At 44.2% G+C, this 27306-nt stretch overlaps 3 protein-coding genes across 8 annotated transcripts; 1 reads left to right on the top strand and 2 right to left on the bottom strand.

The window, feature by feature from the left end:
* The first annotated feature begins 5964 nt into the window (after positions 1–5964).
* LOC118311658 (myocilin-like) lies at positions 5965–8441 on the top strand. The gene is made up of 3 exons (XM_035635678.2): positions 5965–6637; positions 7145–7249; positions 7338–8441. Exons 1-3 carry the CDS (start codon positions 6154–6156, stop codon positions 8138–8140), a joined length of 1392 nt encoding a protein of 463 aa, XP_035491571.1. The 5' UTR covers positions 5965–6153; the 3' UTR covers positions 8141–8441.
* Positions 8442–8943: 502 nt separating this feature from the next.
* On the bottom strand, positions 8944–13376 carry LOC118311401 (polyisoprenoid diphosphate/phosphate phosphohydrolase PLPP6-like). Its single transcript, XM_035635244.2, has 2 exons — positions 11637–13376; positions 8944–10999 (listed from the first exon to the last, which is right to left on the bottom strand). Exons 1-2 carry the CDS (start codon positions 12007–12009, stop codon positions 10578–10580), a joined length of 795 nt encoding a protein of 264 aa, XP_035491137.2. The 5' UTR covers positions 12010–13376; the 3' UTR covers positions 8944–10577.
* Positions 13377–14451: 1075 nt separating this feature from the next.
* On the bottom strand, positions 14452–25636 carry fggy (FGGY carbohydrate kinase domain containing). 6 transcript variants are annotated; one of them, XM_047332205.1, is made up of 17 exons: positions 25323–25636; positions 23948–24141; positions 22921–23032; positions 22220–22371; positions 21876–21964; positions 21310–21425; positions 21035–21163; positions 19789–19892; positions 18915–19022; positions 18693–18754; positions 18190–18352; positions 17252–17326; positions 17031–17151; positions 16759–16853; positions 15954–16015; positions 14869–14981; positions 14452–14667 (listed from the first exon to the last, which is right to left on the bottom strand). In XM_047332205.1, exons 2-17 carry the CDS (start codon positions 24128–24130, stop codon positions 14624–14626), a joined length of 1728 nt encoding a protein of 575 aa, XP_047188161.1. In that variant the 5' UTR covers positions 24131–24141; positions 25323–25636; the 3' UTR covers positions 14452–14623. The 6 variants fall into 6 exon arrangements, with proteins under 6 accessions (XP_047188161.1, XP_047188160.1, XP_047188163.1 ...); XM_047332204.1 differs by lacking the exon at positions 14452–14667 and having other exon boundaries at positions 14805–14981; positions 25323–25635; XM_047332207.1 differs by lacking the exon at positions 14452–14667 and having other exon boundaries at positions 14805–15194; positions 25323–25621.
* Positions 25637–27306: the final 1670 nt, after the last annotated feature.

Genomic DNA, 27306 nt, shown 5'->3' on the forward strand with positions numbered 1-27306 from the left:
CTGTAAAGAAATCTGATATGCATCGAGGTCATAAAGGGCGTGGCCCTCCGCTTGCTACAGTGAATTCTCATTGATTTAGTCGGTATATTTGCCCTTGTCATTACGGCCGGGCCTTCGTGGATCGGTCGTTGACACATCATGTTGCAGTGAGCTCAAGTGCCACTAGGTGGCAGCAGAGCGACACGGACACTGCGGCCCTTGCGTTTGGGTCCCAGTTGATGTTCACTGGTTATATCTAAGGGGGAAGTATTTTTAAACTGACATTACACCAGAATTTAAAAATATATGTCTATTTGATAGTGTTAGTTGATAGATAGAGTTATATCAAGGAGACACTACTTTTAATTTCAAATAAAGTCACATTAATGGAGGAAAAAACATTCGAAAAACTCAAGCAGCTCTGCATTCACAATGTAAGTTCTGCATTGTAGTTCTGTGATGAGTTACGCTGACATGAAAAACTGTCTGACTGCTGGATGAGAATTCATCTCTGGCTCAACCTCTGTGACCTTACCTGACAAGTAAAAGAGGACGTTTGAGCAGGGGTATCCGGTAACATCAACATCAGTCCAACTGGTGATGCCAGGGATTATATTCACTTATTGTGTCTGGTCGGGGCGCAACTCATTTTAACTACTTTCCACTGTTGGGTTGGTTAATCTATGAGGAAGTGTCACTTACAGGTTTTTTTTAACCATTAGAAAATATTCATTAAAAATCTTGATCCGCTAACTCACCGCCAGTATCAATACCTTTTAAACAAATGAAGAGAGAAAGGTATCGTGAAATATAAATATTCAAATAAGGTACATGAATCACAAAACTATGTGTACATAAGTATATATAGGCAATTACTTTTGCACTATTACAATAAAGTAAAGCAAATCTTATACTATACATCTTACAGACATATATGTAAGTACATGTATATGGTGTAATTGTTTATGTGTAATGTTTAAAGAAAAATATGCATCTGCAACATTGACACCACTTTAGTGTTGATTGATTAGTGTAAATAGATTTTTGATCAAGTTTTTGTAATTGTATACGTCTCTTTTAGTTAAAGTCTTTCTCCATGAGGTGTTTATTTCCTACAATATACAATGAACTGTAAGTTTGTTTGTGTGTGTGTGTGTATAGAGAGAGAGAGATAGATAGATAGATAGATAGATAGATAGATAGATAGATAGATAAATAGATAAATAGATAAATAGATAGATAGATATAGAGAGAACAGATCATTGGCTTCAGATCAAATCAAAGGGAGGCCAAGGAGGGTTGTTATCAACATGTTTGCTCTTCATACACCCCTCCGTCATTGCCCCTGCCCGGCATCAATTTCCCATGATTCATTGCAGCTCTGTGATTTGACAGGATGGTGCTTACCACTTACCACGGCTGATGAGCTCACAAAATGAACATACCGTGTCCAGCTTGAGTCGTATACTAGAACTCACTGTTTTCTCCGCGCCACTGCAGACGCAGCTGTTGATGTGGATCTGTTTCTCTAGGGAAGGAATTCAGATGAGCCTCAACTGCCTTTTCTTCTTCTCTAAATGAGATTACAAGGCCACGGAGCGGAGCTGGGGAGAAAGTTATGAGCTTCTTGCCATTAAGGAAAAAAAAGAAAAAAAATCAAAGTTAGATTTTTTTTCAAGGTTGCAAACTATTCAGGGCTCTGGTGTTCGAAATGACAATTTGAAATGAATAGATGCAGGACCTCTGTGAGTTCTTTGATGAGGTCCTTTACCGTGCTGGCAGTGTGTTTTGGGTCGTCTGTAAAACCTTCACCCCTGCCCTGTGGACGGTGGTGGTGATGTCACCGACTGTTGTTTTTGACTTTTTCTTCACAGCTCTCACGATGTTTCTGTCATCAGCTGCTGCAGTTGTTGTCGTCCTCGGCCCGACCTGTTGGATGTCAGTTTGTTCAGTGCGCCAGTACAGACTCTTTTTGTTTCAGGACATTCCAAAATCGTTGTGCAACGGCTCTGGAAAGGTGTTTAACACGTCTAGATGTGAGTACCAGAAAAATAGAAAATTCAGAAACTCTGGACTCTCATATTTCTCTTTTGATGTTGAACCCAAATGTCATCAGTGAAGAAGAAAACAACGGAACTTACAGTTTTTGAGGGGACCGTGTTTTGATGGTATAGTTGCGGAATCTTTGCCTGGTTTGCGCCACAGTGGAAAGGCCCAGTTGTTAAATTGTCATCAGTGGCCCCCCGATTACGTAACAGGCACACCGTGAAACAGCAACATTTACACACACAACCATGGATAAAATGACAGTTTGTGTTCTAGGTATGAAAAGAGGAATTTACTGAAACTGTTAAATGTACATATTAGAGCGGCTGGAATCCCATAACCCATACTTACATGACAGCCACGTGCCTGGAGGGGGATGCTCCGGGACGAGGTGCTGCCGCGGGAATTACAATGAGCAGAAATGCCATTATTTTCAGCCTGTGTGTTTAGATGAGGTAACGTTAGAACAGGCAGATATGTGGACATTACTCACATGCATGGGCTATTTACAAGACAACATTTGAATCTCTCAAGTGGACATCAACTGTGTTTGAATCTTAAAAATGGTTTAGTAATAGTATAGTTATTGTTCATGTTTGACATCAGAAGATATATATGTACAAGGTACAGCCTTACAGAATTGCGTGCATGACTATGGCTTGTCACTCTGTGTTCTCTGTGGGGGAAACAACAACTCTTTGCCCTGTTTCCCGTCTCATGCTACGCTGAGCTAATGGTCTCCTGGATCTAAAAAACAGATGAGAAGAGCAGAATCAATCTCCTCGTCTGGCGTTCAGCGAGAAAGCGAATATGCAGTCCCAAATGTTGAACTGTGTCGTCAAAGATCCGCTCCAGTCTTTGTTTTCATGTGTAGAATATTAAGCATATATAAAATTACTCAGCTTTGAATAATACTTTGTGTCAGATCAGATGTCCGTGTTTGGTAAATGATTGTGCGTCTGTCTGCTTTCACAAAGGGACGCTCTGGAGCCTGGTCTGTCTGCACCAGTAATGAGGACCTCTGCCGTTAACACGTGTACTGACCTGTCGAGGACCGAACAACCCTGCGTGTGTGTGTGTGTGTGTGTGTGTGTGTGTGTGTGTGTGTGTGTGTGTGTGTGTGCCCGTGTTATCCTCTATGATTATACCCTGGCACGGTCACAGCAGACATTTTTAATGCTTTACTCAAAAACCCTTTGCAGCAAGGCCCACTCGGTGAACACTAAACCGTAGGAACTTTGTTCATGAACGCTCATTTCCCCTTTACTGTATCAGTTACCCTCTGTGATTGAAATACAATGAGTCACCTGAGTGTCGGCAGCTTACATCTCATAAAACTGAACACACACACACACACACACACACACACACACACACAGATGTTGAGCGAAAGCAGTCCGGGGTCATGACCTGTAGCTGCAAGTCTGAGCACTGGGGCTTGTTGTTCAAATGTCACCTGTGCACACTGGATGTGGGGAGGCTGCGCCTGGGGGTGTCGAACCACTCGGCGCTGCTCTGGTGACTGTTTGCTCGGCGTCTGCATTACGTTGTAAATCAAAATAGCCAGACTGGCCCCCGTGTTATACAACACCTCACACTTGTTAATATACAGTATGTCTGGGGAGCCAATCCCTTTTCTGTGTGTTTGTGTGTGAGTCGCTCAAATTTTCTGTTGTTTTTTTCAATGAAAAAATGTTCGCATAAATGCTGAATAGTTTCGCTCTCTGATTTATACACTACCAGGTTGGCTGTCCAGCCCACAGCTACTGTTCTGGTTCAGTGTCTCAGCTCTCAGAGCGTTGTGTTTGGCCACGGCACGCAGTCGTTTCCATTAAAAAAAAACTTTAATAAAGAGAAATTCAGCTAGCAAATAGCAGTTAAAACAAAGTGGTGCCGAAGCTAAAGAGCCGTATATTCCCTCAGGAGTTGGTAGAGACCAGAAATATAAGAGAGAGGACACACTTACTCAGATTCATTAGGTGGCCAGGGGACACAACACTGAATCCATAATAAAGTTGCTCTGCAAGTGTTCGCGGTTTAAATAACCGAGTGGTTTCCAACAAGTTGGCAGCTCATAATATTACAACGTTGTGTTCCCAATTTTCTCCTGCTGCCTCCAAGTTGCAGATCAGCACACATAAGTTTTCAAAAATACCATTTATGTCTGGTTCAAGTTTGGGAAAATGTGTATAAAATGATGCACGAGACATACTGGGCATTTCCATTAGATGGAATGATGTAGTTTTATAAAATGGCATGGAAATAGGAAAACATTACATACCCTCAATGAAGAGTTTGAACAGGCTGATGTTGAACGTGTACAATATGGTCAGATAGTGTGGAATATAGCTGGGGAAAATGGCAGAAACTGGATATTTAATGGTCGGGGGGGGGGGAAAGGAGGCTTTGGGAATGACAGACATGCCATTCTGCCTATGATAAGTTTGTGCACCATCAAAATGATTTTGAAGCCGTTATTCTAAGATTTAAATAAACAACAACACAACAAATCCTACATAGGCTTCAAGCCATACTATATATTAATGTAGCTTGAGTAGATGAAAGCTGAGTAGTTCATAAACCATAAACTGTGTGACCACAGTCATATCCTGTAAGAATCATAATCATCATCATCATCATCATCATCATATAAAAGAGTACTATTAGCTTGAAATGTAGACGTTGAGCGTTTCAGCAGACAAACATCAAGGTGCCTGTTCCCAACAGAGCTAATTTCTTACAGAGCTATTTCCAATGGAAAAGCCGTTGCTCACGGTGTGACCCTCTGTTCTCTCAGGGGCTCGCAGGGGGAACTTTTACGGGGACGCCTGAGTCGTTATGTTACATAAGGTAAAAACACACCTCGGTGGTAAAAAAAAAACATTGTGGAATACTGGTGACTTTCCATGGGGCCGTAAAACAGACAGGTTAACTAGGCGGCAGATGGATCTCGTGGAACCAAACGCAGATGTGCACTGAAAGCTGCTTTCGGGGGTTCGTTGCCCGTCGGTATTTACATGAAATATTTCTGCACAATCTCAGCACTTTGATAAAGATAAATGACGAGCGCAAAGAACAGTGGGGAAGAACTGTGGAGGTCATGAGAGAGGAATTTCAGACCAGAATAATGTTTTTTTTTGTGTTGGACTCCAGTGGTGATATATTTGGTATTTCCCGTCTCCATTCAACACACAACCAGAACTAGTCCGAGACGTACCACGTGGAGGCGGCTGGAACACAGGTGAGCTCAGTGAGTACAGAAAAAGCCATAAGGGACTTTTATCATTGTAAAAATATTTACTTTCCACTGTCATGTGACCAGTCAAAGACAAATCTTGTCTACAAAAAAATTTGGTGTACACATACAGGGTCACCAGACGATAAAGCCGATTTTCCTATTTACTGTGACGCCACGACGTGACACTGCCCAGAGAATGACACCTAACGACTTCGGTGAGCACCCAAATTCTCTCGTAGCTGACCTGCAGTATGGCTGCGTTGAACGACTGCAAATGTTGGCCTCAGATTCTCAGATGCCGAAGCACTTGGCCCCAAAATTTGACCCCGCACCCCAGGTCACAAACCGAGTTTACCACGCGGCAGTTTGATTGCAAAACTATCAGTCTCGGAGGAAGTAAACAGCTCCCCAGGTGGAAGCCTACATTAAAGAGATGCTGTCCAGTCCAAACAACCTGTGTTATGCTGTGAGACAGAATTAAAGAATTCTGTACAAGGAAAAAAAAAAAGTTTTCCACTGATCCTGTGTGGTATTCACGATGTTTGATCCTTTCAGCACACCTCACCCTACCACCAGCAGAAAGAAGAAACATGTGGACCTTTACAACCACACACACTTACACACCCCCTCGGCTATTTCGTTTCCTGCCACACTCCTCGTCCCCTCCCACTCCCCGACAGTTAACTGTATAAATATCCTTCTCTGAGCATTGCTGAGATTCAGACACTGACCTGCGCTGACCAGTGACACTCAGGTAGGAAGAGGCTATAGCTTCAGACAGATAAGGGCTCTTTATCCTCTAAAAAAAAAAAAGAAGGAGAGGAAGGTACCTGCATCTCTGCAGACACTCCTGAACTAGAAGATCTCTGACTGTGTCTGGCCCCTTCACGATGTGGCTCCAAGCGTCCCTCCTGTGTCTGTCCTGCTTGACTCTGTCGAGCCGGAGCCAGGCCGAAGACGGAGCCTCCCTCCGCCGCTCCAATGACCCCGCCGGGCGCTGCCACTACACCTTCACCGTGGCCAGTCCACAGGAGTCCAGCTGCCCCGGGAGCGGCGCGAAACCAGAGATCGACGATGTCCTGTCCCGGCTCACCCTGCTGGAGGCTCTGGTCAGCCGGCTCATGGCAGGAAGGGACGGAGGCGGGGGGACGAGGGTCGAGTCTCCTGGCGGCGAGGGACTCCAGGAGGCTTACGCCCAGGTGACCAGGGAAAGGAACCAGCTGCAGCAGGACAAGGAGCGTCTGAACAAGCAGATCCAGGAGCTGCAGCGGAGGGTGGGCGAGCTGGGCCAGGAGGCAGAGAGCCTCAGGCAGAAGCCCTGCCAGCAAACGCACACCTCAGGGGGGGCGCAGCGTGAAAGCAGACCTGCCAGTGGTATGTACTGTACATCCTTTGGTAAAGAGAAAGTCAACACGAATCAAATCCCAATTTCCCTTTCCCCCCCACACACACATTTTACAGTATATTTTGTTGGTGACAAACTTGTTTCTTTTCTATAAATGTTTTGTGGTTGAGGTTGACTTAGGCTATGAAAAGTCTCCCAGGGCAACAGGTCAGGTTGCAGTTCGCCGTCCTGGGTTGAGCAAGGGGATAGGAATTTACAACACAGACGCTTTTATGGCTTTGTCACACATGCTTGTCTGTTTACGTGGGCATGATCATAATTTAAGGAGAGCAATAGCAGGGTTGCAGGGAGGACCTGCTGTGCTCTGAGGCCAACATATGAGCGCTCAAAGACTTTGATGTTGTCTGTGTGTCGGGACAGACTCTGGTTTAACTGAGTGGATATCTTCCGCCATCAATTCCTCTCCAATTTAAACTTTTGCGTAACGTTTGGCTTTTTCCTTACACAACTTTCTCCTTTATCGTGTCTCCTCCCAGACCCTGCGTATAGCCCAGGGAATGGGGCGTACCAGGAGATGAAGGCCGAGGTGACGGAGGTTCCAGCATCCAACCTCATTCCTGACAGAAATCACAGCCTCACAGGTAACTATTGTTGCTGCTCGAATCGCCCAGATGGTTGGTGGTGGGGTGTCGATGCAATTAAAGTTGACCTCTGTTTTTATCTCCACAGAGTGTGGAGAGCTGCTATCAGTGGGAGATCCCGTGTTGCACAGGAAGGCCGACAGCATCACGGGCAAATATGGAGTGTGGCTGCAGGATCCCGAGCCTCAGGGCCGCCCCTACACCAACAAGACCGTGTGGCGCATCGACACAGTGGGCAAAGACGTCCGTCAGCTCTTTGCGTACGAAGACATGGATCAGTTCTCCCGGGGCTTCCCGATGAAGGTCCTGGTCCTGCCGGAGCCCGTGGAAAGCACGGGGGCCGCCGTCTACCGCGGCTCCCTCTACTACCAGCGCAAGCGAAGCCGCACCCTGATCCGCTACGACCTGGCCTCCGACAGCCTGGCGTCACGCCTTGAGCTGCCCCACGCCGGCTTCCACGGCCAGTACCCGTACTCCTGGGGGGGCTACACCGACATTGACCTGGCGGTGGACGAACAAGGCCTGTGGGCCATCTACAGCACGAGCAAGACCAAAGGTGCCATCGTGGTGTCCCAACTTGACCCCGAGAGCCTGGACGTGAAGAAGAGCTGGGAGACCAACATCAGGAAGAACACGGTGGCCAACGCTTTCATGGTGTGCGGGCGCCTGTACACGGTGGCCAGCTACACCGCGCCCAACACCACCGTCAACTACGTGTTCGACACGGCCACCGGCACGCGGCAGGCCGTCGCCGTGCCCTTCAAGAACAAGTACCGCTACACAAGCATGCTTGACTACAACCACGCCCAGAGGAAGCTGTACGCGTGGGACAACTTCCACATGGTCACCTACGACATCAGACTGGGCAGGGCCAGCCATGGCAGCAGCTAGAGAGGGAACCAGGAGAGACTGCTGTTCACTGGACAGTGCTGATGCAAGTGAATGTGACAGAACATGCAATCACTTACATCGTACTGAGGTCATCGCAATGTGTTTTGGCATCATTAAAATTCTATATAAGTATTGTAAATAAGACGTGTCATGACAACACAGATACATTCATGTAGCAGTGATAGAACCCGTAATGGCCTCAGTTATTATCAGAAACAGTAATGATAGTTTAAAAATTGTGAAATATTTTTGTTATCTGTTCATAAATGTTCATGTTATTTAAGTTCTCAATAAAACCTTAGAAAAGAGCTCTTCTTTGCTCGTGTGATTATTTTGGTTTGCAATTTTAACTCTTTGTGACTAATGGTCAACAGAAACTTTATGCTACCTGATATTCTCTCTGACGTGTGTATGAAGAGTATGGAAGTGAACCAGGATCAGGCGTCTGCTTCTTGAATTTGCTTTAAATTATTTTGGCTGTTACCAAAACATAATATTTCTCGAAAGCCTTGTTTCTGAACTCTTAGTTTAACTGACTAATTAATTAATTGTTTCATAAAATATGCACATTCAAATTCTAAAAAGTGCAACAAAAGAGGAAATTCTGTAGATACATCGGTTTGAGACAGTGAAAAGCACAATCAAGGATTTGCAACAATCAAATATGCACTGACAGTTTGCACTTAGTGATATAATACTTATCATACATACCTTTTACCTCATACTTATATAATAAATGTACATAGAGTAAACATGGAATGTTTGCTTAATGATTTTATGTAGATCACTTCGTAAGCCTTAGAGAGAACGTGTCTGTAAATAAAGTTTATTATATTATAAATATGGTTATTAAAGGCCACCAAATATACAACTGTGCATCTAACAGTATACTAGATGTTTTGATCCTGCATGCCAAACCTTGACAAAGACAACACTTCCCACAAATATTTGTAAGAGGCACTGAGCTCATCTACCCGCATATTTTAATATATTCACTTGGAGCACAAACTTGTTTATCCATGGCAGTGATTAAGGCGTGCAACAGTTTCAGTGAGGCTGCTCCTGTTTGTCGCCTGGTCGCCATTGCAGCAAGTTAACCTTTAATGACCTACGCCATGAACTATAAAATCTATAAACACTGATATCACGGACATAGTCACATTAACATTCATGACTTAGCGTCCACCTATCAGTCATTTTTATACCTGCATATTGTGGCTATATAGAAACGACGGAGACAGTTAATCCCAATGTCAGATCTGAAAAACTGTTAACAGCTGAAAGTTAGTTGCTCAAGTTTGTTGCTCTTTCAGTTATTACTGCTGCACTTTGTTTTTCTTATTGTATTGATAAGGGTCCCTGCTTTTTAGATGATTCACGTACAAGCATACCCCTCGCCTGCATTGTGGCCAAAAGATGGAGAAGGTAATGGTCCCTACGTACTTGACTTCAGTGTAAACACAAGTAGAGTCTTTGAGTGCACTTTACTGACTGTACAATCTCCATGTTTGCATTATTATGCACTGCCCTCTGTGGACAACTGGCTGCATCTGCATCTGCATCTCACGCACGCACGCACGCACGCACGCACGCACGCACGCACGCACGCACGCACACACACACACACCAAAGAGCAGTTTAATATAACACAGTTTTGCACTGGCAAAACTAAAAGTCCTGTTAGCTCTCTGAATCCACGATCCTTGGCTTTATTCTCCTACCATTTTCAAAAATTGTAGTGGCATGTTTATCAGCGGCGTAAGAGGAGACAGGATGTATTACAGTATTAGTGACAGTCAGGAGACTCGGCGGCAGCTGATGGAAATTTGGGGCGAGTGGGAGTTGACCTCCCCCCACCAGCGGTCACACAAAATAGAAAGCGACCGCGGTGTGTTGTCACAGCGCACACAAAAGCACACACACACACCCCTCATGTGAAAACGCGCGTGCCACGACATAATGAGACGAGAGGATGATTCTCAGGGACGCACTGTGCCGGGTGTCATCTTCACACCTTTCGCGCTCATCCTCAAACGCCCACACTGTCTCAGTGAGATACCGAACTAAAGTAGATATGTAAATGGTAAAACGGCTTACATTTATTTGATTTTAAGATTTTAAAAATATCTTTGATTAAATTAAGCTTTGGTTTCAACCTTGTGAGATCAAGTCCATGCATCATCTGCACCATTGTGCAACCAATTTGCATGAACAGCTTTCCAGTGATGTCCCAGACCATCAATTTCAATATTTCCACCTCATTCCTCATTAAAAAATACCAACATCTAAACATAGAACAAATAGAACTACTGAAGTAACTTTGATATATTCCAATAATAAATAAATTTCACCTATTTATGGGAGTTGCTTGAATTACACACGCTGATGCTACACATCCCATACATATAAGTTGACACACCACCCAGCTCCACCAGCCCTAATGTGTCCAATCTGCCGTCCAGAGTCCATCATAAACCCTGCGGAGTCTCTCTCGCAGTCTCAAGAGCAGGACGTCCTGCAGGCAGTCCCGCGTCACCCACAGCCGTTCCACCAGGCCGTACTGACAGTAGCCCATAGCCAGGCCAAAGCCCACGTCTGTCACATAGTGCCTGGCGAGCAGCAGCCGGGACAGGCTCACCAGGGCGGCCCATCCCACCACCAGGAACCGCATGGAGGCCGTGTCCACCATCTGGGCCAGGAAGAACCGGGCGCACATGGCCGCCCGCGTGGCGTGGCCTGACGGGAAGGAGTAGCGCTCCACAAAGAAGGCGGAGAGGATGTCAGAGCGGCTCTGGGCCGGCCTGCGACGCTTGACCATAGTCTTCACCACTCTGACCAACAGCAGATCCAACAGCAGAGCTGTGGGGAGGGCAGAGACACAACAAGGGTTGGTTTCAGTCAACACAAATCTATCCAAAAAAGCAACTCTAAGGTCTTTTTAAATTTGTTAAAAGTTTCCCCTAACTGCAGTTTCTCACTTATCTCACCTCATATCAGTTTCTTCTCTGTTAACTTGTCATAGTTCACTTATAATAGCCCCCAACATTTCCAAACCACTGTGCAATATAGACTGAAGTGCCCGTATCTCTGACACTGATGCAGGCGGACTGATGTGGCTTTGGCCCGTTATGCTGCACTATGTCAATATCCATTAATACCACGCAGATCAACGAAGCCACCGGTGGCTGCCAAGGGGCTTCACTTTGGAATTGGCACAAATGTGCGTAATAACGCATCGGCTATATACCCGCTGCTAGTGCGGTGATGAATATAAATGTGCGTAAAACACCCACATGGAAGACTGCTGTGTTCATGAAAGCTTATTTCACGAATAAGATATTTGAAGACTTAAAAATATTCAACAAAATGAAGGGGCTGTTTATCTGTTGATGGTCAGTGACCGTTTTAAGAAGCGGATGCTCTCACTGCTGCGTCTGGCCTCCATGTGGAGTCTCACCTGACGTCGGATTAAAACCAGGAGACGCACAATATTTACCCAGGGCCAAGTTCAGCATGATCTCCTGCTCCGCCGCCGTCTCCCCGCGGAGCAGGGCGTACATGGTGCCGACGAGCCACGGCACGGCGTGGCCGGAGAACTCCACCATGCGCACCAGGGGCCGTATGCCGCCCCACGGCGACCCCTCGCAGGCGCACACGCCCAGTCGCTTGGACAGCCGCAGGTCTATCGCCAGGAAGAAGCGCAGCGTGATGGCGAACATCGGCTGACTCAGGCTGACGGGGGAGCCTTCGGCCTGGGCGCCGGGAGGGGGGACGTGACAACAGCTGGAGCCCCGGCGGCGCACATGGCCCTCGGAGGACGCGCCGCGGCCCCCGCGGCAACTGTTCCGTCTGCACGTCGCTGAGGACATTTTCCGTTTGACAACGCGTCCTCGGTGTGGTACCCGCCCTTCCTTTAGGGCACGCGCTCAGATGAGCAGCATCCCGCAGACTGGAGAGCCAGTGGTGGACTGTGGCCCACTGGTCACGTGGCTGCACTATCCTCTCTTATTGAAGTGCAAAACAAGGTGTTTGTAACTGCTCAAATGTATGCTGAAAACAGCCAACAGAGTGCAGCAGAGCTTCAGTGTTGCACTTTCACAAAGTGTCAAAGTTCCTATCGGGAGCTGAGGCCGTGCGTGTGCGTAAAAGGGTCATTTGCCAAGCTGCTGCGTTATATTCGGTCCGTTTGAAGCCATGCTTCTGTAAGTAGAGGGACGTTTCCTCCTCCTCTTTATCTCTCTGTGTGTGTCTCTCTCTCTCTGTGTCATCGGAGCAGCTGCCGAACAGACCAAAGATCCTCCACGGTCACTCTGAAAAGGCCCGGACCGCTGCTGGGAGATGCGTTTCCTGACCTCGATGCAGACAGAAGACAGAGAGAGAGACAGAGAGAGAGAGAGAGAGAGAGAGAGAGAGAGAGAGAGAGAGACCAACACTGGCAAAAACTAAACTCCAGGAATTTCGTAAGTAGGCTTATACTGACTATGAACACCGTTCATTTCATAATTTCTATACAGTAGGTTTGTGGAGAATTACATGAGCAAGAGAGAGAGAGAGAGAGAACCTGAGACCTGCTCCAGCCCAGTTCCATGTCACTAACTTATGCTTTAGACATTTGCCAATAATATACCTGTAAACCTATACTGACAAGGGCTTGGCCTCTGAAAAAAACAAACATATGATGTGGTATAGAAATTGACAAGTTCATCTACCCTGTGATCAGATACACATGCTGTGTATGACCACATACAAGCCCCTTGATCCAAATCCAAAACCCTCAGTAAGACGAGCCAGCAGCTAAGGGCCCGAAGTCAAACCTAAAAATTCCACCTCAACACATGCGTGATGCACAATGGATTCGTGGTCACATCCTTCTGGTTTTGGAGGGGTTTTTCTTTACAGGCACTATAGTTTTTAACTATGTTGTAAATATTACTCGACATTTTTGTTTGTGTAAGACAGAGCTACTGTACATCAGTGTGGCTTGAATAACTGACGTGTCTCTCTGTACAAACTGGGACATGCTGGTGTAAAACTATGAGGAGTCTGACCGTTGCCCGCTGCCCTTTCCCATCATAGTGGACAGTAAACGGTAGCTGGCAGTGGCCCTGGGCATGTTGGACCCAGATGAGCTGGACAAAGATGTTCGCACACTGCCCGCCGTGGCAGCATCTCCACCCTCTCGGCCAAACACACAAGTTCATTTGCTTGTCCTATAGGTAAACCTTCAAAACTGGTGTCTCATCTCAAGATTTTAGCCCTCTCAGTCTACATCTCTTTCCTCTGTAATTTTGGTTAGGTGTTTATCACCGTCACCGCTCTACACCACAGGAGACAATTTCTGAGATCTTGAGGGTGGTGGATTCGCTCCAGCTCACGGGGAAGAGTGACCACACCTGTCGACTGACAGGTAATGTGTCCCGCCTTTGTCGGTGGCCGGTTGTTTCTACAGCTGACATGTAAAGATAAAAGAGAGATTAACTTACCTCCTGCTTCATGTGATATCCTCTTGTTCTTTTCTGTGTCGGTCCTCCTCCAGCCTGGAGACTTGTGTGTGATGGTTCCTCCGACCACGTCTGAAGACTGAGGCTGCCTCTTTGTTACCGGGCTGGCGTCTACACCAAAGATCTTCCCCTTCTGGAAAGAAGTACCTGCGCTACACACCACGGCCACGAACAGGGGACCTAATCTCCGTCACACAGACTCTACGTTAACCCCGCAGGTCTCAGGGGTCTCGCCTGGGGCCTTATAACCGCTGCAGGGATGCTCCCTATAACAGGTAGATAAACACGGTCAGCTGTGAGTCAGCCCCCTGAAATATGTAGGAATTTTATGAATATAGGCATTTCACAGAAGGTAGAGCTTCAGTAGGGAAAAGGTTGAGATGGGAACATACAGTTGTATCACTCAAATAATACACATGGTAGCATTGCTTCTGTCTGGTATAAGCAATTAACATAATTGGTTAAAATAGTTTGAAATCATTGTCATGTAAGTTTTGGTCACTGTTGCAGGAGGAATCTTCCAAAACTTAATTTATATATATTATTGGATGCTGGAGTAGTTGCAGAATTGTCTACTATCAAGTAACATATTGTAATAACTTTGCATTTGTTGTTCAAGGTCATAGATAAATAATGTGTTTTTTTTTTTCTGTACTTAACTTCTAATGGTTGAGCGTGTGATGTTTGTGGGACAATAAAAGCATTGCAGGCAAATTTTAGCAACAAAGAACTTGTGTGTCCGTCTGTCACGACTCCGGACGCCACTTACACCTCTCTGATTCAATGAGCTTTGGGCAACGACGCTCCGCTTCGTAAGTTAGTTGTTTTTAAGGGCGGCCGATTGTTAACTCAGCTGTGCGGGATTTGCTTTGCCGTCCCTTCTCTCGCTCTGTCAGCCAGCATCAGCGCAAGAGCTTATCAACTCTGATCCTGGGAACTGCCGGCAGCGTGCGCCGCTCTCTGAACCAGCAGACAGGAGGATTTAAGGACAGCGGAGGTGTTTCAAGCAAGAAATGGAAGGACGAGCTAAAATGCAGCGATGAGAGAACAAAGCAAAAGGTTTTTAAAAATGAATGAGTGTCACTATTGATGTTGAATTGCTCTAAATTATATATCAAACACGTTAGATGGTAGCGGCAGTGAAAGGCATGAACAGACAGTTCTGAAACTTTTAAAGTATTTATTAGAAATACATTTGAGGCTGACAGTACTTTATGGCGCTGTCACCTTGGATTGAGCAGAGGAGCCACTGGCGAGTCCAAACCAAATAATACTGTACGATCTGTCGACGTCTCCACATTTGCTCCTCTTCATTTTGAGTGGAACTGCAGCAACTGGATCTGTTTTCAGTCAGTTTAGTGAAAAAAGGATTGTACCATTATTGAAAGAGACAAGCAGCAGGTTTAAGACTTCTGTTCCAGTTTCCAGTATGTGGATTCATCATCTGCCGTTAGGTCACAGAGACTAGGTGTCACGGCTGCTTCATAAGGGCCTGGTACTCCCTCTGGTGGGCGAAAAGTCGCAAGAACACCTTGTACTTTCTGTCATAGAAGCTGTGGGGGGGGGAAACAACGATATGAAGAAAATATTTACTCAAATTCAACACATATTCATGTATATTTAATTTTTCAATGTAAGAAAAAAAATCTGCAAAAAATCCGAAAATAAATCTCACACAGACTGTCCAAGACTTAAAGAAAACTAATGCAACAGAAAAGTACTTGAATATCAATATGAATCTACATGGGTTATTTTGCAACTTTCACATTACATAAAAAATAATAGATGAAATAAAATAAAAGGAGCAGTTAAAAATTAATTCAAAAGGGTTGTTGAAGAAGTTAGGAAGCCTCCCTTTTTAACGAAATTGTTGGGATATCACGTTATTATTGATTTGAACACTGTAGATCTTTGATCTAGGGCTGCAACTAACGATTCTTTTCATTATCGATTAATCTGTTGATTATTTTCTCGATTAAAATCAGTAGTTTGGTCAAAAATGGTAAAAGATGTCGATCGTGTTTCCCAAACCCAATTATGATGTTTTGTTTTGTCCACACACCAAACATATTTAGTTTACTGTCAAAGAGGAGCAAAGAAACGAGAAAATATTCACATTTAAGAAGCTGAAATCTGAGAATTATGACCTGAACCGATTAATCGATTATCAAAATAGTTTGAGATTAATTTAGTAGTCGATTAGTAATCGATTAACTGTTGTAGCTCTACTTTGATCCATTTATCTATTAATATAAACATCACAGTAACAATGGCTTTCACCAAATACATATTTTTTAATCTTTCCGTCTCACCTCTGGAGTTTGTTGTCAGGCTGAACAACTCTCCCAACTTTCGCCATTTTCTCCATTGCCTCCTAAAACACGGATTGCAGAAAAAAGGAAAACGTGACTCAATAAATCATGTTACACACACACTCAGTCTCAGGCCGGCGCTGACCCAGTTACAGTGTGAACACAACCAACTGTGGTGGTTGCAGCATGGCTGAGTTTATGACTAATGCAGTGCAGGGCCTCTCCGTTGTCTGAACACACACACGTTCCAGCCATTTGACTGGTGTGCAGCTCAGAGGATCAGACGGAACAACTGCAGCAATGGCTGAAATGGTTTGACAGGTGCAGCCTAGTCCAAACAATAACATCGTATTTTTAGTATATCCGGCTTAAAGGCTCGTCATTCTACCGGCGCTGGCGCTGAGCAACCAAGGAACGTATACGTTGACCTGGCAAAGAATTGATCCACACTTATATCTTAAACACGCTGTGCACACATAATAGTTTTAGATTTTTCCACCCAGCAGATGGAGGCATTGAGTCAGAGATTATTAGATCTGTGCCGTGTGTGTGCGTATGTGTTGGACTTTGGCGTTTCCGAGGTAAATACACTGCAAAATAAACATGCTGAATTTACCCGTGAATGTGTGTGTGTGTGTGTGTGTGTGTGTGTGTGTGTGTGTGTGTGTGTGAATTATTTTTTTCAAAGCTCATCAAAACATTATCTGGGTCGAAAGCACACAAGGATTCGGGGGCAAGTTTAAACAAGGCCGTGTGAAGTCTCAAAAGCCTTCTACTGCCTGTATGTGTCTGTGTGCCGCTCCACCTGCACTGTGCTGAAGTCCTGCGATGCACATGCTCCCAAGATCGCTGCTCCGATCAACACAGCCTCCACCTGATCCGGCAACACCACTGGCAATCCTGAGAGTGATGATATTTTAAGAAACAAGAAAAGTGAATGAACTGAAGTTTTATTTGAGGATTCAATTGTTAGTTTAATTCATTGTGTTCACGTAGTGGTGAAACTATTCTAATATTAGTGGAATTGTTATGCATGCATATAACATACTATTATCATCCCTAATTGGCATCTCGTACCTGTTGCATTGGCGTGAATCTGTACAAACAGCGGGTTTTTGCTCAACCCCCCACACACGAAGAGGGTTCTGATGTCATGGCCCGCGCCTTTCATGGCCTCCAGAATGTGTAGTGTGCCGAGCTGAAACCGGAGAGATCAACACAAGGTTGCAAATTAGGTTACAAGTAAACAAATACATGTGCCAGGACGTTAGACGGAGGACTTCCCGCTTGAAACTTACGGCGAGGGCCTGCATGGTGGCTAAATACAGCAGAGCCAAGTCGTCCACGGTTTGGGAGAAGGACAGTCCAATCATCTGCAAAACAGTTAAGTGTAATTCATGTGAGAAAAAAAAATGTCAGTGCTGAATAATAAAAAAACTACTGTTGAGTGTTAACAGCCCAAAAGCAACTCATGCAAAAACAAGTCCAACTCCTATATGTTGTTATGGAATCACACAGTACTTTGTGAAGTTAGTTAGATGCTTCCTAACTATATTGTGAATTAATTCTGAAGAAATTAATTCACTGAATTCACTATTTCCAAGAGTTCAATGAAAAGATGCCACTCTCATGTCTGTGCTTGAAGTGTAAGTAAGTTGGAGCCAAAATGCAATTAACTTGGTGCACAGCTAGCCTGCGCCCATAGAGATTTTCCTGCTCTATTAACCGTAACGGGGGGGGAGTAATTTCCATATTTGACCTTCGGCAATTTTCGAGGCTGTTATCTTCATTAGCTCTGCCTCATAAACTTTGATTTCTCCCAGTTTTGGGATATGTTGGAGAGCTCATTCAGAATGATGTTTCACCGATTTGATCAAATCAAAATCACCAAAGATGTGGAGATCGCAAGGCCTTGAATGTCTGCCCACTAATACGTTGCCATGGACGACCCATTTTAATCTTCAATAACTTTTTTATATTTAGACATAGGAATTTCAAACCACTGCCATTGTACAGAATGACTGCCATTTAGTATTTCACACCTGAGTTAAATGAAATGTTTGCATTTTCAATAGCCTTAGCCTTTCAAAGACCTTAGCAAATCCCTCACTGATAAGGACGCTGAGGGATTTCCATTCCACTACTGTCGATCAATGGAAAAATAAACTCATTGCTTTGAATAAGTGTTTGTGTCACTGAAACAAAGTCATTTCAAGCCACAAGTCCGTTCCCCCACCATGCCCTTCAACGTGGGATCAGCCAGGGGTGACCTGTTCCCATGGAAGTCCGGCCACAGATGAAGACTGGATCCCAGCAGGTCAACGGCGGATCTGGAGTCGGCCAGTACCCTCAGGTGGCTATTCAGGTAGCTGTACGTGTTCTCGCCTGTAAAAGGCAAGCTGGGAAAAGGAACAGTAGAGAAATTGATGAAACAAGATCAAAACTGTTGAAAACCGTAAAAGACCGTACAACTTGTCATAGCAGGAAAAGCACTTGTGACATGTTCAGCCATTACACTGGGTGAGTAGCAGGGCGTCGTTAATGTAACAAAAGCCCTAAAACAATATATTTGTATTTACTTATTTTATCTTAAACTGCCACAGAATGATGTTGTACAGGAATATACAACCTTACTGAGCTTCTAATCAATCTCAAGTTTGTTAAAATGAACGGGGATGACACACTACATCTGCTAAAATGTTTGTGGGAACGTGCAACACTGAACACACACCAGCTGACCTGTGCTGCGCCTGCTCCTGGAGCTGGGTGTAGGCAGCGTGGCCCTTCACCATGTGGTCAATCTGAGGGAGGAGAGAGCAATAAGGTCTAACAGAGAAAGAGTCACAGATCACATCCTAATTGAGTCATTGAGTGCGAATACATCCATATGTGTGTTTCGGGTGAAATTAGAATTTGTCTCTGCTTGTTTTCCTGTCTGCGTGCAGCTTTGAGTGGACTGACCAGCCGTCCTGTGGCACTCTGTCCTCCCTCGTTGAGCCACATGTCAGGCACCATAGGCGACAGGTAGGGTCCCCACACTCCAGGCACAAACCGAGGCTGCTCACTGATCTGATGACACACACACATTTATTAAAGAGATATGAACCCCTCTTAAAAAAAAAAAAGCAAAAGTACTATGCATGTTTGAATGGGAATGGAAACAGCTAGAGTTTAAATTACAGATTAACGAAAACAAAGATTGCTTCACTGCTCACAGTTTACTGCTACTGGCCTATCTTGATAAGATCATCTAGATCAACATTACATAAAAATATTTCATGAACACATGATGTAAATTGACATAAGAGTATGTATATATATATATATATATATATATATATATATATATATATACACTTTTCTTTTTACTGATTATTTAAGTTTGGCTTTCATTTTACCTTGCCTCTAGTGATTTTTTTGTATGATAGGGGTGTATAAATAAAGTCCGATTGATTGATTGATAAGAGAAGAAAAAAATATTGTTGTCTTGTCATAAAGGGGAAAGACGAGACATCAAACTTCTTTCAAATACAAAAAATACTTTTAACCGATTGAAAGCCTGCATAGTAGTATTAGTATTAGTATTAGCTTACATCACTTCAGAGTTGGTCAGTGTTGGTTAAGATAGAGAGACTGCGAGTGCATGATTCATTTTAGGAGGTGTTGCATTAGTCATGCAGTGACAGGAGTGAGTGAGGTTATCGTGGAGTTCAAAGCACGCCCATGTTTTTAGTGGCCCACAAGCAGGGTGTTTTGCTAAACCAAACTTCCACTGAAATGCTCAGTGGGAAACACTGTTGCTAAAATCTGTTTTTTGTAGCTGCAAGCCACTCACCGCCATGTGACAGGTTGATGTCCCACAGATCATCGCCATGCGAGAGGTGATCGGCTGGTCCTCACATGCCAAGTTAAAGCCTTTCACATCTGCACCTATCACACCTGGAATGAGATGTTATATTATATATCAATTCAATATCAGACTCGATTTTATTGACTTGACTTGTTTTTGACTTTTTTGTCACTTGATAAAACTTTACAAAACTGCCGCCCTAGCCCAGTCGGGGACGATTAACTCTGATTTGCAGATCAAAAGCTTGAGATCCTTCTGGAGTGACCCCCCATGAACTTCAAGTGGGATTCAGCAGTGACACCAACTGCTGGAATAATGTTTGTCAAGCTGGTTTGAGTTAAAGGTGGAAAGGCTGATCTATGTGTGCGGGCGGGGGTTGTACATCACTGTGACATGTACAACAACTAAAAGTTCAGCGTGTTTCAACCTCTGACTGATACAACAATGTGTGATCGGCAGAGGTCAAAGCCAGAGGGCCAGAGGGCAGAGTTCATGAACAGTTTACCTCTCAGAACAAAACCAGATGGTTGGGATTTCTGAGCCAAAGGAAAGTTCTCAGTCGGACAAAGTATGCAGCAGCACTAAGCAGTAACTTTTCAAACTGGCAGAGGTTTCGTACTTGCTTTTAGTTTATCCAATGTTTTCACTAAGAATAATTCAGTTATAGTCTGCCGGCGGTTTAAAATGCACCCTTACAGTACGCTCACTGCATGAGCTTTTCTTTTAGAGTCATCCTCAGGTCAAGATTTTAACTTTGTATATGAGGCACTGACAACTGATGTGCTGTGGATATTCATGTTCCCCAGAGAGAGAATGTGTTTTGTCAGCCAACAACTTTCCCAGCACCATTTATAATGCTAACTTTTATACATTTCTACACATGAAATATTAAAAAAATGTACTGGGCAAAAGGTTTGGATATTTACTAGATGTATTAACGTGCTTAGAAAGATTCACTTTTCAACTTTTGACCATTCAGGAGCATTGTCTTGCATCAAAATGTCAACAAATACAATGTGTCACCAACATTCGACCTCACGCCTCCCTCAACTCTGTAAAATCTCCCGAAGAAACAGTGTGAAAGTGTAACAAGGCTGCGTCTCACTGCCGTGTGGAACTGGCAAAATCACTGAATGCACCTCAGAAACCACAGTATATATATTTAACAGACAGTGGCAGCGTATTCATGACAACAGTAGAATCCCAGTAATGGTATTTCAGTGCGTGATACCTAGGCCTCCAGCGTGAGCATCAATGAGAGAAGCTCCGACTGCAGTTCTGGGGTTCAAACCGAAATCTGCTGCTGCCTCCTGGGTGAGGCCGTCTCCCAGTGGGCTCCCTGGGGAACACGTCACACTGCCTGGATGACAGAAATGCCAGCAGCTTGAATAATGAAACTCTTGTGTAAACGGTCGGTTTGGAGAGATAATAAACATTCTCAGAACTTTCTTCAGAACGTTTCCTAAAACAAATTTTAAGAGGTGATTTGGTTTTTCATTCTCTGACCTATTTTGGAAAAGTTATTTTCTAGGAGGTCCTGTAAGCCAATGCTTGTCCAAAAGCTGTCGTCCCATCCGTCTGGTGGGCAGTACATCCATTTACACACCACAGTACATAAAGATCTGTGAAAACATGGCAGAATAATACTTCAACATGCCTTCCCAGAATTATCATTAAAATAAACAGGCTTTCTGATATCTATTCAACAACATGGGGTCACATTAACAGTATCTTTTGAAGGCCACTGTATCAAAAAAAAACACTCTCCATGATAAAATTTGCATTTCTTAGAATTACCCCAGTTGGTGAGGACAAGTTCATTCTTTCTTTGAAAGAGACATTTGATATGAGGTTAATATTTCAACGGGACACAACCGCAGCCCGTTAACAAATATCTTATTGAGACCAGCAACAACAAGCAGTTACTGCTAACGGTAACTGTGATTCATCCCACCTCTGACATTTCCATTACACACATATTACACCTTCATGTTACACAAGCACAATAAATAACTGTACATGACTCACAGATAAAGGCTGAAATCATGTAACAAAGAGCCAGTAAAGTTCACCTTGTCAAAGAGCCCGTTGCTTTCCAAGACAGGAAGTCTGGCAGGTCAAAGAAATGCGCAGCTTTGCTCCAGCAGCTTTCTTTCAGATTCTGATGAAGAAACAAGAATATGTGTGGTAATGAACTATGTGATTAGTGAGTAATAATCACACGCGTATGTACTGATTGGTCAGAGCTGAGCTGTGAATCTCCTCCGGGGAATGTTAATCGAGTTTTGACGAATCTGTCTCACATGAAAAAGGTAGGCGAAAACAACACCCTCCACATGCTGACCACCCCGGTACAAAGGGCAACAAGAATACCTAGAGAGATCAATGTCCTATGGGGACCTCTCTCACCTCTCACCTCTTTGAGCCAGAGCAGCTTAGGGGGCTGCATCTCAGGTGACATGACCCCCCCCACCCTTTTCAGGACCTTGTGGCCGGCGTTGGTTATACGAGTGGCCTGCTCTGCAGCACGATGGTCCATCCACATCACCACATTCCTTTGTCTGTCACCTGGGGAACGCAGAAGAGACAGGGAGAAGGTCTATGTTTTGATGGGAGCATATAGTAAATAGCTAATTCTGCGTGGGCAGAAAATATCCCAGATTAAATTTAAGATTCAATTGATCTACCGGGAGATGATAAAGAAAGTAATTTAACCTGCATATCTGGATCTTGACCCGTGTCTACTGTGATTCTAGGAGGGGGAAAAAAAAAAGAAAAAAAAACATCTACCAGCTCCTTGGATTCTGTTCTGTAGCTGACCCTGACCTCTGACCTCGCTGTGAAGGAGGGGATTTCACCTTCAGGGATCAATGAAGTATCACATTACATTAGACTAAAACAATGTGTCCAAGCAAAACTAACCAATTGGAAGATTTCATTGCAAAATGAAGCAAAAACTAAAATCCATTCAAGCTAAAAATTTTACCTCCAGAAAATGTTCTGTATGAGAATTTCGAAAAACATAATTAATTCTACCCTCAATAACACACAATGTGTACTTTAAGGTGTACATACATGATGCTTTACAAAGTTTTCTCATTCAGGTAACTCACTCACCGTCCTGATTGACAGGCACAGGCTGGAAGCTTTGATCCAAAACCACCAGAGAGCAGGTGGCATCGAAGCCGACGCCACAAACCTGGTTCCTCTCCACACCCTGGGTAACTTTCTGGAACAGATACACAGCACAGAGCGCCGGTACGGTTACATGAGCAGGCACTGCATCAGAAACAGGCATTATGTGTTCAAAGTGACAACAAGGGTCACGGAAAAAGGGGTGTGCTGACAGCAACGTCCTGAATGCTGTAGAGATTGCAAAGCCCCTCGAGGCGAATTAGTGATCTGTGATATTGGACTGATTGGATTTGATTAAAATGATTGGAATGAGCGCTGTTTGTTTTTCGGTTTGTTTTTTTAAAATGCAGCTCAATTTAAAGTAACGAGTAGGAGTTGTTCAAAAAATGATATATCAACACCACTGTGACTTCGCTGATGCTGACTATACAGTCCACACCTCCAACTCACCTGAGGTAGATTTAACACCTAAATAAATGGATAAAACCCTGAAACATTGACTAAAAGTAATGAATAAACTGGCTAAAAGTATTGGGTGAAAAGTAACAGTTGATAGTTAGCCAACACTTAATATAGTTCGCCAACAGTGACGGGTAAATGACTGAAATATGTATTCAGAGATAAAGAATAAATGGTTTGTTACAGTTAGCTAACAGTGACAGATGAATGATTGAAATATTTATTGAAAATTAAAGAATAAATGTGACACAGTTAGCTAGCTAATGGATTAAAATCAATGATTAAACAGTTTGCCAACAGTAACAGTAATTACAGTAATTATTTGAAATTAAAGAATAAACCATTGAAATTGGTTAAAAGTAATGGATAAGTCGATATAATCGGCTCAAAAGGATTAATGGTAGAAGTGTCTAGTTTTGCCACATGCACGTTGTGTTAATTAACGTCCACTGTAAAATCTCAGACAAGACAAGTGGGGCTTGTGTTTGGGTAATTCAGGGTATCCTGAAATAAGGACAGGAGCCAACCACTGCTCTGAGGTCACCCCCACCTTGACAACTGTGCAGCATTTCTCCCAGATCTCGGTGGAGGACTGGACATAGTGGTCAGGCTGGGGCTCCCAGATGCTGATGGGCTCCTCTGCAGTGCCCTTCAGCAGGCCATCCCTGGTCACCAGCGCCGCCCTCACACTGGCCGTGCCCACGTCCACTCCGACGTAATAGACCTCTGCCATGAGGAGACGAGCTGAGCGCAAAGGAGAGGGAGCAGATCGGAAGAAGTTAAACCTGGTCACATTGGTAATGTCAACATCCTGGATGGGGAGGGAAGTCTCTCTCTCTGTGTTATGTTGAAACCTGTTTCCCTGTCGAGGTCTGTTTCCAAGTCGAAGTCCCCCCCTCGATGTGTAACCTGATCCCAAATTGATCCTAATCTGAACCCAACATAACCCCTCACAAGCATGTGGCACACTCTCAGTAAATCACATAGCCTACTCTGAAATGTTCAAAAAAAAAATTCAACAAAAAGAAACCATTCCAATCGAAAGTTTCGGTACAAATAGCAGAGAATATAAACACATTTTTTGGTTAAATTTGTTCGAAGTTTGCCATGAAAAATGGCTTCATCTGTCAGTTTAACTTCTTAACCCATACGACAAGAAATTCACAAATGATGCAAGGTCAAAACACTAATTTCTAAAAGCAGATTTTTCAATCCAGCCCGACCGATATATCGGTTGGCTGATAATATCGACATCAGCAATTATGTTTACCCATATTAAATCTTTTATTGTACACAATGTAATGCAATATAAACAATGCAGAAAACATTTGCACTTCTGTTTACATTTTGCGTAAAATAAATGATGTTAATGTTCCTAATTCTAGTTTTATATATCTGGTTGCGTTCGTGTTCTCTTTTTATACATAGTTATTTGTGATAGAGTTTATGGTTAAACTGAAATTTGAAGCCTAAATTGCATTACTCTGTCATATTTGTTTGATGGCGACATCTTAGGGATCATTGACAGATTGAAAAATGAATACATATATTGGCCGTTGTATCGGTATCAGAAATCAAGTCCCTAATATCGACATCGGTCGAGCTCCAACAGTAACACAAGAGTTTTGCGCTAGGGTAAAGTTTTCCCAGTCGAGGGCGGGGGGCTGGAGAGAGACACGCCGCACTGTCCCACCTCATGTTGTCTGGCATTAGAATGATCCATCTTGCAGTTGTTACCTGCTGGATGATCGACACTGACCCTGTAGTGTAACCCCCACCCCCTACCCCCTGCTGACCTCTCACCTCTGACACGGAGCTAAATCTATGGTGTGCACGGGGATGGTTATCGTCTGAAAAAACACCGATTTACGTATTAAAAAGGGGGACGTCGCCTAAGAGGCGCCCCGGAGTTTGTCAACACTAACCGGCAGCAGCGTCTCCACAAGTCTCCGTCTGAAGATGCCTCGAAAACTCCGGAGCGTTGTGAACGTAGACGAACTAATACGCTGAAACGTTGTGGGCTCAACACGCGTGGGTGTCGCCCGGCTCCTCTTACGAAGAGTCAAAACCTCAGTCCGGCGAAGAAAACAACTGAACCTGTTCTGATATTCGTACTTTGGACAGCGGACGGTGGCTGCGACGGAACGCGAAAGCGGCCAAAATAGGCAAAAGTCGCATTTCCCGTCGAGGCGGATACCATTCAAAGCAGCAACGTCAAGAAGAGAGAACCATGGACTGGTTGTTTGTTTTAATCTCTCCCTTTGTGTGCCCTTCCTCGTCTCCCCCTTCCTTTTTGGAAAATCACTGCAACACACCAGATAGAGATGGAACAGATAGAAGCGGCTGGTAGTGACAACATGAGCCCACAGTAATAATGAGGAAGATGGAAATTCCTAATGATAGTTCAGTATAAATGTGCTCCCAACAGAAAAACACTCACATTGTCCACAAGTCTATTAATGACTAATATCAAAATACATTAATTGCTGAACATATATAGTTTATAAATGTTTAGAAAAATTAAAACAAGGGGGTGGATTGGGCACCGACCCTGCGACCCCAGACCAGGGTCGTTGCCCTGAACTTTTCATGGGACATGCATGACTGAAAATGGTCTTGCATCTCTGCCTTGTACAAGTGGCCCTGTCGCAAAATCTAGTTTTAAGAACTATCCTTTTACTGAAAACTGGAAAAAAAACCTGCACCCATTTAGTAGCTGATTGCGTTAATGATGGATCCGTTGGCAAAACTAAATGTTACACAACCGTCACTCGTGCTATTCCTGATACCTGTGCTCATACCAACATGTCGACATGTTGTCTATGAAAATGGGGTAATTCAAAACATTTAACAGCAAGACCATTAACTGTATAGGAATCACAGATCATTTATATGTGAGCTGAAACTGAGATGAAATAATCATTTGCTGCAGTAGACGATTATGTGTTTCAGTAGAAGTAGTATGCTTGGTTGTAAAAAATAATAAAAAATACTAGTTCTGGTAAATACGTGACATGTCAAATGTTCTACCCTGCATCCCGCCACGTCACTTGGCTCTATTGTGTTTTTTCCTTTTTTTCCTTTTTTTTTCTTGGAGGAGATAAACAGCTGTCTAAAGGAAGCAGTGTTGGCTGTGATCGGATTGTTTGGAGCAGGAATGATCAGCAGATACGGAGCACAGAGGAACAACCAAAGCAGCGGGACAGGAAGAAACAGATGGTCTTCAACAAACACACTGCACGGACAGTGTTTGAAATCTCATCTGTCTCTCTCACCACTCGGTGTGTCTCAGTGTGTGTGTGTGTGAGTGTGTGTCCCTCTGGCCCATGTCTGAGGGTAATCAAAATTTTGCTCTGTTGATACGTCAACACATGCACATATAGTCTCATTCTCTGCGTATTGCTCTCATGTAGTGGGGGGGGGGGGGGGTGTTTCCATGGCCATGGCCTGTCCCACCTCTGTACAACAAAAGCAGGCCTGTTGGGAGACTGGCAGGACCAGCTCCTGATTAGAAAACTAAATGCAGTGGAAACAGCTGGCCTGGGCAGCGAGGAGGAAAGCACTGTTATCTAAAAGGCGACCCGTGTCAGGCTAGGAGAGGGGAAGGGCTGACAGAGAAACAGGAAACACGGCCCGGTCACAGCGGTAGATTGATGGGAAAACACTCCGTAGTGGGGTTTGCCACAGGTGTACACCGAGAGAGAGAGACACACGGGGAGAGTAAAGTGATACAGCACGTTAATGTTACATGGGAAGCTGCTCTGATAAGAAAGAAAGAAAGGGCTGAGGTCTTGTTTGCTTTCGTAACTGCCGTTGCATTAGACACTAAAGTTTTAAAAAAGTATTTCTATTGCTGACTTCCCACTTCAGGGTGTCAAACACTTCCAAATGGGTGTTGCAAGGCCTGTG

The sequence above is a fragment of the Scophthalmus maximus genome, chromosome 5 (assembly GCF_022379125.1).
Source record: "Scophthalmus maximus strain ysfricsl-2021 chromosome 5, ASM2237912v1, whole genome shotgun sequence".
Classification (NCBI taxonomy): domain Eukaryota; kingdom Metazoa; phylum Chordata; class Actinopteri; order Pleuronectiformes; family Scophthalmidae; genus Scophthalmus; species Scophthalmus maximus.

Excerpts from the sequence above, each read along its gene's own strand:
- LOC118311658 (XM_035635678.2), top strand. The coding sequence starts at position 6,154 with ATGTGGCTCCAAGCGTCCCTCCTGTGTCTGTCCTGCTTGACTCTGTCG. Across the intron at positions 6,638-7,144 it reads TGAAAGCAGACCTGCCAGTG|ACCCTGCGTATAGCCCAGGG; the intron begins GTATGTACTGTA and ends GTCTCCTCCCAG. Across the intron at positions 7,250-7,337 it reads CAGAAATCACAGCCTCACAG|AGTGTGGAGAGCTGCTATCA; the intron begins GTAACTATTGTT and ends TTATCTCCACAG.
- fggy (XM_047332205.1), bottom strand. The coding sequence starts at position 24,130 with ATGGCAGAGGTCTATTACGTCGGAGTGGACGTGGGCACGGCCAGTGTG. Across the intron at positions 23,033-23,947 it reads AATGCTGCACAGTTGTCAAG|AAAGTTACCCAGGGTGTGGA; the intron begins GTGGGGGTGACC and ends TATCTGTTCCAG. Across the intron at positions 19,023-19,788 it reads CATCAACCTGTCACATGGCG|ATCAGTGAGCAGCCTCGGTT; the intron begins GTGAGTGGCTTG and ends GTGTGTCATCAG.
- LOC118311401 (XM_035635244.2), bottom strand. The coding sequence starts at position 12,009 with ATGTCCTCAGCGACGTGCAGACGGAACAGTTGCCGCGGGGGCCGCGGC. Across the intron at positions 11,000-11,636 it reads CATGCTGAACTTGGCCCTGG|CTCTGCTGTTGGATCTGCTG; the intron begins GTAAATATTGTG and ends CCCTCCCCACAG.